General features: G+C 39.9%; 1 protein-coding gene across 3 annotated transcripts in view; it reads right to left on the bottom strand.

The window, feature by feature from the left end:
• Positions 1–773: 773 nt before the first annotated feature.
• The window catches only part of HECW2 (HECT, C2 and WW domain containing E3 ubiquitin protein ligase 2), a 178,033-nt gene continuing 165,679 nt past the window's right edge, over positions 774–13,127 (bottom strand). For all 3 annotated transcript variants that reach the window (XM_008630005.2, XM_017728581.1, XM_017728587.1), the window contains one exon: positions 774–9,619. In XM_008630005.2, coding sequence (XP_008628227.1) covers positions 9,508–9,619 — 112 coding nt within the window. In that variant the 3' untranslated portion in view covers positions 774–9,507. The remainder of the gene's footprint in view (positions 9,620–13,127) is intronic.

The raw sequence follows: 13,127 nt of genomic DNA, 5'->3' as shown, positions 1-13,127 counted from the left end.
TCCTTCAGTGACTCAGGTTAGCTTGCACCACATCTCTAGCAGCAGCAAGAGAATGCAAAATCACCTTCAAGAAAACGTTTTTTAAAAATGGAAATATCACATCGCTATCAGATTCTACAAAGAGGTTGTGTAACGCACAGGAGAAGTGACAAATTGCCATTTAACCATTCTCCTTGGGCTGTCTCATCATGGGGAGAACCCTTGCCTAAGAGCTGATTAAAGACCAGTTTCTCGTACTGGAACCAGTATTATCTCTTAGAAAAGTAGAAGGAAATTTTTGATGGGGGCCAGTGATTTTTATTAAAGACAAAAGAATGCATTTCCCCCTGAAGATATTTCCCTGTGAAAAAGAGAGCGTTCCTGTGTTACAGCCACTGCTGTGAAGTATTTTGCTGCCACCTCTGGTACTCCATTCAAAAGCAGAGGCTCTTCCATGAAGCCTGGGCCTCTCCATCGTGTTGGCTGTGATATCTTGTGCTTTGTTTGTTTGTCATAGGTGGGGTTTTTTTCACATGTAGTTCTTATTCAAATTATGTTGCATATGGCTGCAGAATCTTTACTTTCTCCACTTCCAAAATGATGATTTGCAATATGCCAGACTCCATAGGCCACCAGAAATCACTTATCAAAGGTAATGTCAGAAAGAGTATCTTGTGGTTTCTCTAAAGGTTTTTAAATGCTGCAAAACACAGAATGATCTAAAGGTAGTCACTTAAAAAAGGATGTTACGGTATATTCAGAGGCACAATAAAAGAGATGATTAACCAAGGGGATTTTGTAAGAAGATTTATTTTAATTAAGTGATTTCATGATGAAACATGGTCTTAAACAAAATAGAGATCAGTATGAAAATAAAATTATACACAGAAAATTCTTTTCCCCAAATGTTTTTGAGTAACAGGAAATACAACACAACAGTCCTGTATTCAAATTATGTAAATCTGTGAGCAGTCAAACATTATAGTACATTCCTTGAAGCCAGGCACAATGACACACATTGTGTGCCCCTGTAACACACTCAACACATTTTCTATCTGTTCTCTCTGCCTCAAAGAAAAAAATTGTGAAATGTAATGCAATGTAAATGGGGAAAAGGAGGGAAACCATCTAAATGCTTGAAGCACGTATTCCCCATTTAGTGTTCTGTGAAACAAATGTACCAAATTCAGATGAAACTGAAACTGGTTTGTAGAAAGATAGAAAAACTTGGAATTGTATTTGATATAGAGTCTTGTGAACACTTAACTGAAAAGTATGGAAAGGATTAAAAAATACACTGTGTTCTACTTAAAGATTAGAAATAAATATGCACTCCATATTCTCAGTGCCTGAAATTCTTTAAAAACAAAGAACTTGGTATAAAATTATATCAAGTAATTGTCAAAAATGAGGAAGATGCACCTATAATCCTGTTAGATTCTGGATGCCTGCATCCTCACTACAAAAACTTGTAAAACTCTACACACTTTCAAACATGCTGAATAACCCAAACTGTAACCTAGCAAGGGCAGGAACATCGACTGACTTGGGGGTAGCAGTATTCCACACCATATCCCTCGCTGCCTTCTTTTCCTCTAAAGATCTCCGTTTCCATACTGTACCAGCCCTTACAAGTACAAATGTTCAGTCAATTATTCAAAAAGCAGCCTTGCTGATCAGGATTCGTGGATGCCCTCAAGGCTATGTCATTCCAAGGAAAAACGGAGTACAAAGAAAAAGCATCCTCCTAATGTGATTTATGTAGTTAATATTATTACAATTCTCCTCCTCCCTGCAATGCTGATAATAAACAGCAGTCTCCTGAGTGTTGCAGACTCATTGCAGAAAAATGTCCTGCTGTATGGAACTATTGAACCAGTATGGTTCAACATGGGAGTTGTCTTCTCATTTAGGACTTGAAGTTTTATATAAAACTCCTACCATCTCAGTTACCACGTTGAAGAAGAAAACTCACAAGGAATTCTTCTGTTGATTCTCTTATTGACTCATTCAATAGTCTTGTCTTTTAGGTAAAAAAACAAGTCAGCTTCTAGGTACAGAAACCCATCCTGAAACCCTCCTACCCTCTTACACAGTATTTTTTCGGAAAATGTATTAGAGTGTCAGTGGAATCAAGACTTGCAGCAGCTTGGCTAAAGCTACCTAGGTCATTGAGAATATTCTAATTACCTTAAGTAAGCTTTGGAAATGCCACATCAATCCTTGTCTTTGTGGAAATGCATTGTTCTTACACAACCATAACACAAACACCAAGTATCTTAAAAAAGAAATTTAAAAAAATCTGCATTTTGACTCCTCTAAACATTAGGGATTTGGCCCATCACATTGAAAAGGAGGGTCACCACTGGTTGTGATGATTTAAGCTCTTATCAGAAGTCGTATCTCTTGCCGAATGCAGACAGAAATAAACAGTCATTACTAGTACAAACAAAAGAGGGCTTCCAGACTCCATCCTTATTTTACTTAGAAGCCTTCGTTTTCCTGAAAATAGCCCAAATAAAAAAAGCCAACCCATGCCCAATAAAACAAAACAAAAAAGCTAAATCACATGGAAGTTAATTTTCTGATTGTATACTTAGATTTTCAAAAGCTAATAATTAGTTAAAGCATGTCTTGCAGTTGCAATAACACCGATGTATTTCAGGATGAACAGTCATTTTTTCCTAGGTGCATTATCATAGCCTCATTTTCAAGCAGGAATTAATCCTGTTTTGTATCCCAGGGGTCATCACAGCTCACTGTCCTGCTCCCTATCCTCGAAGTGCAGTCCTTTTCCTGTGCCTACTCTCAGCCTTGTCTGCACTCCAGCACTCCTCCATGGCTGTATCTTGTGTGCTCTGTGGAACTGCCCTGTCTTATCATTACAGCACCTACAATTACATTCCATCTTAGAATTATTTATGAGGCTTCAGAGATTTATTTTCTTATTCATACAGTAATCTACTTTAAAATTAGTGAGCTCCAACGTCTGACTGCAGTCAGCATGGCAATCAAATATGATGTCTCAGCAAAATCATCTTTTATTGACCTTTTACTGCTGGATGGGCATTTCTAACTATGAAAAATATAATCCTCATTTCAAATGAAAGATGTTGAATAGTCAATGGAGTGTGTCACGAGCTGCTTGTGTTGCAATTAGTAGGCATCACAGATAGAATGAGCTTTTGGGAAGAATCCAGCTCAAAGACTGTATGAGAAAGCCTCCAGCTGTGGAAGGCACAGTCCTCACTAAGGTAACAGATCTCCTGCTTGCTGCGATTTCTGGATCAGCATCACCTGCTTCACTGCAAAGGCTCTGCACCCACTTGGCCAACAGCCTGGAGCAGCCCATGGGGACTACAAATATAAAACACTGCAAGCAAAATCCCCTGCCTCATTAATTTTGCCCTTAGATACCTCATCAACTATTTTCAAAAAGCTTTTACAACTGTTTTGCTTAAACTGTTCAGTCTTGATATCAGAGTAACAGTGACCCTATTGACTCTGGATTGAGGGAGCTGCTTCTGAAACCCAAACCCACAGTCTTACTGTGGTACTACAGCTAGTCAGTGTAGGTGGTCAGCAATTGTCTCTGGGTGATTGTAGGATTATATCCAATCTAAAGGGAGAGGATGGATGGCCTTTGGAAGGCAGCCCAGAATAAGGCAGACCAGAGCCCTATGGAGTTCCGTAGGTCTATAGATTTAAAAGCTAATTACATTGATGTCAGCACAAAAGTATGTTAAATTAGTTGAACAATACACCTCCTGAGTGCTCAGCAAAAGGCTCTAAGTAGGCAAGGCTTTTCCTAATACAGGCTGAGTGAGAAGTTTCTGAAAGTTCTGAAAACAAGAAACAACTGAAACCCAAAAGATAAAGTTTCATTATTGAGAAGTTTTGTAACGGGTGGAGGTAATGAAAGCAGTATAGCTGGGCTCCCTTTCATATTCATCATAGCTTTGAGATATCTGTCGGAATACCTCTCTAGTTAAAATTTTATTATAATTATTCTGCAGTGTAATCTGAAAGGAAACAAGTTCAAATTTTGAATTATCGATTTAGAAAGGGCTAATCAATGAGTGTAGCAATTATTTCACATAGTACCCAGGAGGTATTTTTAAATGCATTTTGAATACATACAGATACTTCAATGGATTGTAACCATTCCAGGAGTCCTTGAGTATCATCCTTTTACCTACAATCAGGAGGAACCTTTCTAAACAGTGGATAGCAGGTCAGTCATACAAAACAGAATTATCAAATAATCATTACTTTACCTTAAAATACCTACAGCATAATATGGCTCTGAGCAAAGCCTATGAAGTAAAGCCCTAAAGGAAGTTTCAACCTGAACAATACCTTTCTTTCACTAAAATTATTTTTAAAAATACTAAAAATGTTTAAATGAAAAACTTTTCATAGCAACGAACATCCTAAATAGTAGTAGCCTAGTGCCAGAACTAGTCAGTCTAAAACTGAACAGAAGCACTATGAAGTTTATGGTCTATCTGGAAGACATGCAAAATAGAAACCATCTTTCATTGTGAAAATTCTGTGTTTGGAGGGCCAGCATTGTAATTTTGCATACTGTTAACAAAAGTGGGTTATACTGGCTTTACATTTAAGTTCTTCTTTTCCTCTGCTATCTACCTAATGTATATTTAGTTTTCCAGCAAACAAGTAATTTCAAATTCAACCTCCCAATTTCTTTTTTATTGTAAAATATTTAGGCAGAAGGTTAGACTAGTCCAACAGCACTGTGGTTGCCCTAACAAAGTTGTAAATAATTTTTTACCTAAACTGATGAGCCAGTCGACCCATAGCATTTCTGCATTTCTGTTTTATTGCACGTAATTGAGCCAAAACACAAACAGTTTAAGAAGCCAGCTTTGAGTAATTCTTCTGAAATTTTGCTTGGAGTTCAATTGCTTGCCCAGAGAGAAAAGGATGAGAAGGGGAAGCAACAGTAGATGAAAGCTGCATCTGCAATCTTATGACTGGAGACCAACCTTCTGCTCAATTCCCATTAGTGCTAACAGGAATAAATTAACCCTCCACATAAAAACAGTGGCAGGAAAAACAACACTATTAGTATAATTTAATGCAGATTAGTTTCATTCACTGAAAAGAAGTAACTTGCTTCATGCTACAGGAAATGAACTTACACTGGCCATTCGAACACAGCTGCTGCAGATTCCCCTGGTGTGAGCAGGGATTCCCTCAGTCCAGAGACAGTGCTTCAGATACCTCCATAAAACTCTGCAGCTACCACTGCAGAAACTCAGTAAACATCTGCAATAACTATTGCTGAGATTACATTTAACAACCAGATGATACCATTGCAAATGTTGCAGAAGGAATTTTTTTTTGTTGTTTAACTTTTTTAAAGGATTCAAAATACATAAGAAACCACAAACCTCTTCTCTTTCCTATAATTTTAAACTGAGCAAACTACCAGTCCAGTGCTCTGCCAGTCCAACTCCTGCCAGAAGCTTTGTGTGATGTCATGCCAGGATGCTGCTGCCTAGATTTTCAGTTTCCCCGAAGATTACAGATATTCCCCACCCCCTGTGTGACCCAGGGTTAACTGCTGCCATGTGGAGCTCATGTGGTGCCCAAGAGCAGGCCTGTGAATGCAGGAGAGTTCACCCCACATACTCTCTAAGCCATATTAACATTTTTTATGGTAGGGTCAGTACAAGGATAATGAAAATGATATTCAAAAGCAAAAGGAGGCAAATATTTGATGAATACCGAGGAAAAACAGCAGACTGGGAGGGAGTGGGGAGAAAGGTCTGGATTGAAAGGCTTTCCTGTCCTGCCTTGCCAGGTGCTGCTGGTGGTGTGACAGAGGTGGCGGATGGCTGTCCCCTGCTGCTGTGGGCAAAGGCACTGCTCCCCTCACAGCTGCTGGCCTGCAGACTCTCAATGGGTGACTGCTTGCTACAGCAGGTGCCACACTGCACAGCTTCACTGATTCCAAGCTTTTCTGGAGTGTTCTGGCTATAACCTGACTGCCAGCAGTGCCAGGTGAGCAAAGCACACCTCTGCTGGGCTGGGCTGCTGGGACCTGGGAAGAGGCAGCCTGGCCCTGGGGTGCAGGGAACAGAGGCCACTCTACTGCCAGCCTGCCCATGCTGCACTGACCTGGGAGCTGCTTTTTGGCCGGTGATGTGTGGCTCCACTTCCCAGCAGAGCAGAAAACATGCGCACCTCACTTAAATTCCTGCAGGGACGTCCCCTACCAGCCTCTGTGTGATGGAGATGCTGCAGGTTAAGTTAGTACGAGCTCTCACTGGCTGAAGGGATTCTTTTGTCTACTTTTTTTCTTCCTAAATGCAAAGCTCCTTAGCACCATCCAGAAAAGCTCTGAGGAGATACAGAGGTTTGGAAAGGCTTCCCAGCCTTTCTCTGTGTGGACCCTCACCCCTGCTACACTGTGTCATAAGCAGTAGCATCGTGGTCGCCTGGTGCAGTCAGCTGCAGGACATGAAATCTGCCTTTCACTTGGGACACATTTAATGGGAATGGCTTCCAAAACCAAAGGGAGCACATTCCAAGCAGTTGCCAGGAGATGTGGGTATTTGACTAAGATAAAACTTCCTTTCCTATACTCCCTCCTTGCTAATCCCTTCAGAGCAGCAGCATCACTTACACCATCACAAAGAGCCAAGTGCTCGAGGCAGCACAGGGAGCTGTACCCAGCTGACACCTCAGCCTTCACACAGCACTTTTCTAGAGTCCCCCAGGGGATGTTGGCAGCAGAGGAGGAAGCAGCAGCTTCTTCTTAGTCTCTCTTGGGTTTAATGCTACAAAGATTCTGTATTTTTTTTTTTTAATCTATTTTCTAACTGACAGCTGCCCCACTGGTGACCCTGTCACATCTTTACAGAATACCAAATCATCATGGCTAATTTCAATTATTTTTACATGCATAAATACAGAACAAATGGGTGCAGTAGATATATTTAAATAAAAATTGACAAGATGCATTTATTGTTTTAGTTTTGTACAAAAGCATAACTTAAAAGGCAAACTAGTATAAACTTACTTTGTGCCAAATATTTAAACTTTTCATTCCAAAGAGTATCTGGTTCAAAACTTGTAGATACAGTTTCCACCTGGGAAATCTCTTTTTTAAGACCACAGATAACACAGTATTGTAAAATGAAAATTCTGTAGTCCTTCAACCAATCAGAAGTTGCATTCTGCTCCGAGTGCCAGAGTTTTAGCTACTCAGTGGATGGATCATATGAAACATGAGCCATGCTGGAGTGACCTGCTGAAAAGTCAGTTTGCCTACTGCTCATTCGTGTTCTGAAAAAAAATGTGCATTAGGACCCGTGACATGCAATCTTAGCAAAGACTGATAAATATATGTGTAGAACAGGGTGGTGTGTTTGGATTTTTCTTTGCTACTTCATACCAGCCAGAAGTAGCCTAAGAAAACCTAAGTTACTTAAGAGAGTCCCAGATGTCATGCAGAAGCTCAATTATTCTTGAAATAAAATAATGCTTTCCCTCTGATTTTGCTTTTCCTTTGCACATGTGACATTTCCTCAGTAAGTCTGAAGGGTTTTCTCAGTCACCACCACAGCTGCAGCTGCCTTGTGCCTTGGAGGGTGGCCTGGCAGCCTCTGCTGACGACTTCTCCAGGGATGTTTGCCTCCGCTGGAAAAAACCTCCCACAAGAACAAGCAGGACGCCTCCCTCCGATGCCCCTTCAAGAGCCTCCAGAGTGAGAACGTTGCTTCAAAAGCTCCCACAGAACAGGGCTTGCTGTGCTGCGGTGCTACCAAAAGGGCTAGCACAGAGTTAGATTCCTGTTCCTGTCATCCAGTATCCCAGTGCAACTTCTGGAATTTTAAAATGTGGTGGATGCAGTGCGTGACAGCAGCTGTGCAAGAATGGGGCGCAGCTGCACAAGTGTTCCACAAGACCATCTGGAGGAAAGGTACCAAAAATAGATGCGAGCAAGCCTTGTGTATTTCGGCAAAATTAAGCATAAAGAAATTGGTGTCCATGCAGTGTTTGATATGCCATAAAAACTGCTTCAAATAACATTTGATAAGAAAACCATTTATCAGTGAAAATACAAGCTTGGACACTACGAACAGTTTACATCTTGTAGGTGTTCACTGATACAGGACAGTGGCATTATGACCAGTGGCTCACCTTAAAGAAGTTATTCATGGTTTTCCAAATGAGCTAGAGTTTTATGGTGCTGTACAAATAAAAAGTTGTGGGGAGCATATGAAATATCTGTATTAAACTCCACTGCCTTAATCCAATGCATGAAAAATGACCCGGATGCATTTAAAATAAATGCATATTACAATATCACATATAGTATTATAAAATTATTACTTATGTGCACAGTCCTGATATCTATAGACAATGCACTGTGAAGAAAGCCTGGTTCCTATGCATTTTTATAGATATTTGATAGTGATGCAATTTGCTATCAGTCAGATCATAATGTCCCTTCAACTTTGGTACATTCAGTGCAAAATATTTTCGGGAGTTTTTTTACTCTTATAAAAATAAAAGGCATTTTTTTCCCTGGAGAGTGCTTAAAGAATAAACACTAGCAGAATGTCTGTTCAAGCATGGAAAGTGACAAAACAGAAGTAACACTTTTGTTTGCTTGTTTCCCATTTACACTCTAAGAAACATAATATACTGAACCTATAAAAAATAAACAGAAGTCACTGTGTTAGGGTTTTTTCCTGATATGCTGTGATAAATTGCTAGTTTCTTCTTAAAATAGTTTCCATGCAGTATAAAGCATAAAATCAAGTCTTATTAAGTTATTAAGTTCATTGTAACAGCTCATATTTTGTCACACACACCACTGGCAAATGTATTTCCACAAACCTCCTCAATGCACAAGCCGTTGTTGTTACATCCTTTGTTGCTGACTTTCCTTCCAACTCACTTCTGCCCCAGGAACTTGAGCTCTATGTTGCTCCCCATGCAGGCACTCGTAGTCTTAGGTAAAGCAAGTGTTGAATATGCTGTTATAATATATGGCATAAAGTAATGTACCTTCATGAATTTAAAAAAAAGAATTTAAAAAGGTTTGGTTGTATGTTTTTTTGACAATTTACTGGGTAGGTAAGGGGCTGAATGATTTCACATTTTGACTTGAATTTTCTATTCAACAACTTTGATGAAATCCCATTCTTGGGTACATGTCAGTTTTGCAGTAGCCAGATGGATCACAACATGGCATCATGTTTCTGGTTTGCTCAGAACACAAACTTAAGAAGTTTAGCCTTCCCAAAAACCCATGGATCGCAAGACTTGGCTTTCCCTGCACACCAGGCACAGTCTAGTTTCACTGTCGAGAATTCTGCCACTACCACAATGCATTTTAATTGCTTCACAAGCTCCTTCGTGGAACCTCATTATTTGAATTGCACCATGAAACAATTTTCCTCTAGGAAATCCAATACAAAAGTTCATTCATTCCTCGAGAAGACAGATCCACAAAAGTCCAATGAGCTGGGCACTGTGGTTTGTGTATCACTCAAGTCCAAAAGTACTTGTCTCTTCTACTGCTGTCAACAGTTTTTCATATAACATAGAGAATGATGGGTAAGGGGGGAGGTCCAGACGATTGAAACAAGTGTGAGCCCTGAGGGGAAAAAGAGAGAGGAGGTGAAGAAGTGCATTATTTGAAAAGTTCAAAAGAGAACACAGAGACTGGTATGTGCTTGAATAGAGATGGGCAGATAGTATTCTTTTAGAAGACTTTGTTCTGTCAAATGATGTTTTCCAATTGAACAGGTAGTGAGGTTTAATCTACTTTCTCCTCATTAAAATAAGCCAGTAAGAAGCACTTATGAAGGTCTTTAGAAACACACTGACAGTCCAAAAGGCATGGGATAAATTTTATCCATCAAATGTGCATGAGAAAAAAAAAAAAAGGTTTGGCATGGTACAATTCAAACAGTCTGGTCTGAAATCTTGGCTTTAAATGTATCTTCTGAGATGTAGTCTTTCTTTTCTGTACAGATGATACTTGAATACTGTATTTGTAATGATAAACAAGGTATTTCCATACATCTCCAGATACACAGGAAACAATCCCACAGTAGTAAAGGCCAGACAAATTAGATGTTCTTCCTTCTACTATTTCCTTGGCATATGGATGGTGTTCTTGGGATGTTACTGCTTGTGCTGATACTCTCAATGGACATATCTGCCCTGCTGCTACAGGCCAGCAGCTTTTGGAATTACACAAAACCATGCATGAACCTCTAGCAACCACCCTGCTTTCTTAAGAGGGCAACCATGCAATTTATTTCTCAGTTTTTGAAGTCCATCTACCTCAAGTTTGTTGACACACTTGGAACTGTTTCTCAAAACCTCTTCCAGGGAATGAAAAGGCAGATAGCAAGGTTTCTCTTCATAGTAGAATCATGGATATCATTGCCTGACCTCAGGGCATGCTAAGGATGGTACTTTCTAAAACACTGTGGTGGACGAGCCTGCTCTAATGAAATAGATAAGGTAACTATTAATGTGATGGGTTCTTGAGGATGAGATGATGCAAAGAGAGACCAGAAGAGGCATTTTAGACTGATTTTTGTATTTTGGCAGGTTTCTGTTTAAAAATACTTCATTCTTTTGCAATAAAATGCATCATACAGTTACTTATTTAAATACAATCCAGCTGAAAACCAAACTCCTCCTGCAGTGCCCTGCCCTTCATCACTACGATCTGTATTAAGTGTAAATATGTGACATGTTAATGGAAGGACTGAACAAGCTCCCTCCTCGCAGTAAATGCAACTCCTCATTTAACCTAACCAGTCCCAGAAATCCAAGTGTTTGCCACAGACCTGTACAGACTTCCTCGGAGCCAGAAAGTGCTGCCTTCTATGTGAGCAGATTAATTAATTGCCACTTTAAGTGGCTCTCAGCTCCCAGCTATGGGAATGGAACATGGAGTGAAGTGGGTTAATCTCTCTTGTCAAAAACCCTAAGAGTCCATTACAAACCCTCACTGAAGCTGAAACACTCAGTTACAGCCTTGTAGTGTCATAAAAATATCAGGCTGAAGATGTGTGTACACAGCACACAAGGTCACACTATTATTATAAACATGGTCCAAACACCAAATATGCAATCACTTAAAAAAACCTAGCACCCTCCCCAAACACAGTACCCTTAGAAGGACACTGCTGCTACATGCTGTGTAGCACAGATGGCATTTCCCCACCCTGTATTCCAGGAGCCTGGTAAAATTTCTGCACCCAGCCATCTCTCCAAGGCTCCTGGAGGAAAGCTTTCTTTAAACTCCTCCTTTGCCTTCCCAAAAACCTTATAAAATAATATCTGTGATATAGATTAAATTATTCCATTTCCTGCAGAGTACTTAAAAAAAAATTGAAAATATTTTCTTTTGAAGAAAAAGACCAATTTAAGCCCAGCAGCAAATGGAACTCAGTAATCCCTTGGATTCACTGTAGAGCACTGAAGACTCTTAGGCGATTAAGAGCCTAACCACAAGCTTCTGCTGCATGGGGCTGACAGCCACTCATTAGAACTCTGGATCATGCTGTGTGGGCTGTAAAACCACAAATTATAAAAGACACAGTATATAATTAGCAAGGGATTCATTACAAACTGGTTTAATAGTAAGCCAGCATGTTGTTTACATTTATTAAAAGAACTGAGTTTTATCTTATTTTGAGGGCAATTTTGAAAATGGAATCACTTACTGCAGAAAACCAAGTAATTAAAAAAGACAAAAACAAGAGCTTTGTCTTTGCAAGCAATGTATGCTTTTCTAACCCCAGCAAACAACTTCCTAAGTCCTTGAGAAGAAAGCATTTTTTCCTTCTGGGTAGTATTTTCCCATTCCAACATTTCAAACCACATGGGCACTGACTGTTGATCTTCCTGGGCTCGTATCTTATGACAAAATGAAAAACCATCTTCATTTCTGAAGTCTAGATTGTCAGATTCCCAATTACTCTCCCTTTCATTTTGATTACCTTAGTAAAAGAGGGTGACTTAGGCTTAAAATTCAGTAGTCAGACATAAATATCGTTTTCAAGTGAATCATCACATGCATGAATAAATAATGTACAGCAATAAATCTGGAATCAATTTCTCAGCATGGGAATGAATTGAAAGAGTAACAGTCCCTCCTGTAGCTTAGTCTAATCTGCAATACAGTGCAAAAGAAGGAAGTGGAAGTGGCATTGGGGTAGCTAGACCCATAATAATCAATCTTTTCAGGGCATTTTACATGCTACCTAGTTAGTGTGAAAGACAGCAATACAAGCTGGGCAAGCTGGCATGTGCCTCACAGAAATCTCACTATTTGGATTCAGCAGAACTGATTACACAGCAGTCAGAACAGTGGGAACTAGGCAAACATCTAGTGAAAACTTTCATGTTTACATTCACAGCTGCTTAGGCCACAGTCACATACCTAAGTGACTATCCTAGCTGCCCTTTGTGTCTCAGATCAGGAAGAAGAGATGGGGATGGGTACTCTTACATATTTTCAGCACTGCAGTAGTGTTTTTAGAAACAGAGGAAGAAACAAAGTCCACTGACTTTTTAAAGCCTCACATTTGCCACCCTCACACTGAGCAAACTATCAAATTTCACAGGCACTCCTGCTAAGAGGGCAATTTGCAAAGTACAACACTGCTGGGAGTGAGTGATGGTGCCTTAACATAAATGCTTTAGTTATCTGAGAATCAGTTAAGTCACAGAGTCCTAGGGCAGCATTCCCAGCAGATCCAGCGATGTGTTTGCACATGCTGGGCTTGTTTGGAAACCTCTTTAAAGTTGCTACTTGGGGTCGTAGTTACCGATGTGTTACCTCCAAGCCAGCAGTACCCAGTGTTTGCACAGGGAGTCTCTGAGGCTGGAGAGACCCAGGCTGAAGCTGCACTGCACCCAAGAACTACACATGTAAAAATGCCACCAGTACTTTTGGCTTGGGGCTTAACCCATTTAAGCACTAACATGGAAGATGTTTCATTTTTTATGAGGTCAAGGTTCCCCATGTGTGAATACCAGGAACTGCTTGCTCACGATGACTGTAGATGTTTGTCACACACAGTTGTTTTTAATTTAATTCTCACATTTGTATGGTAAAAATTATCCAGAGAGACAAA

The sequence above is a fragment of the Corvus brachyrhynchos genome, unplaced genomic scaffold, assembly GCF_000691975.1.
Source record: "Corvus brachyrhynchos isolate BGI_N302 unplaced genomic scaffold, ASM69197v1 scaffold370, whole genome shotgun sequence".
In the NCBI taxonomy this organism is placed as follows: domain Eukaryota; kingdom Metazoa; phylum Chordata; class Aves; order Passeriformes; family Corvidae; genus Corvus; species Corvus brachyrhynchos.
Note: the sequence above shows the minus strand (reverse complement) of the source record. Positions and strands in the feature narration are given on the sequence as shown.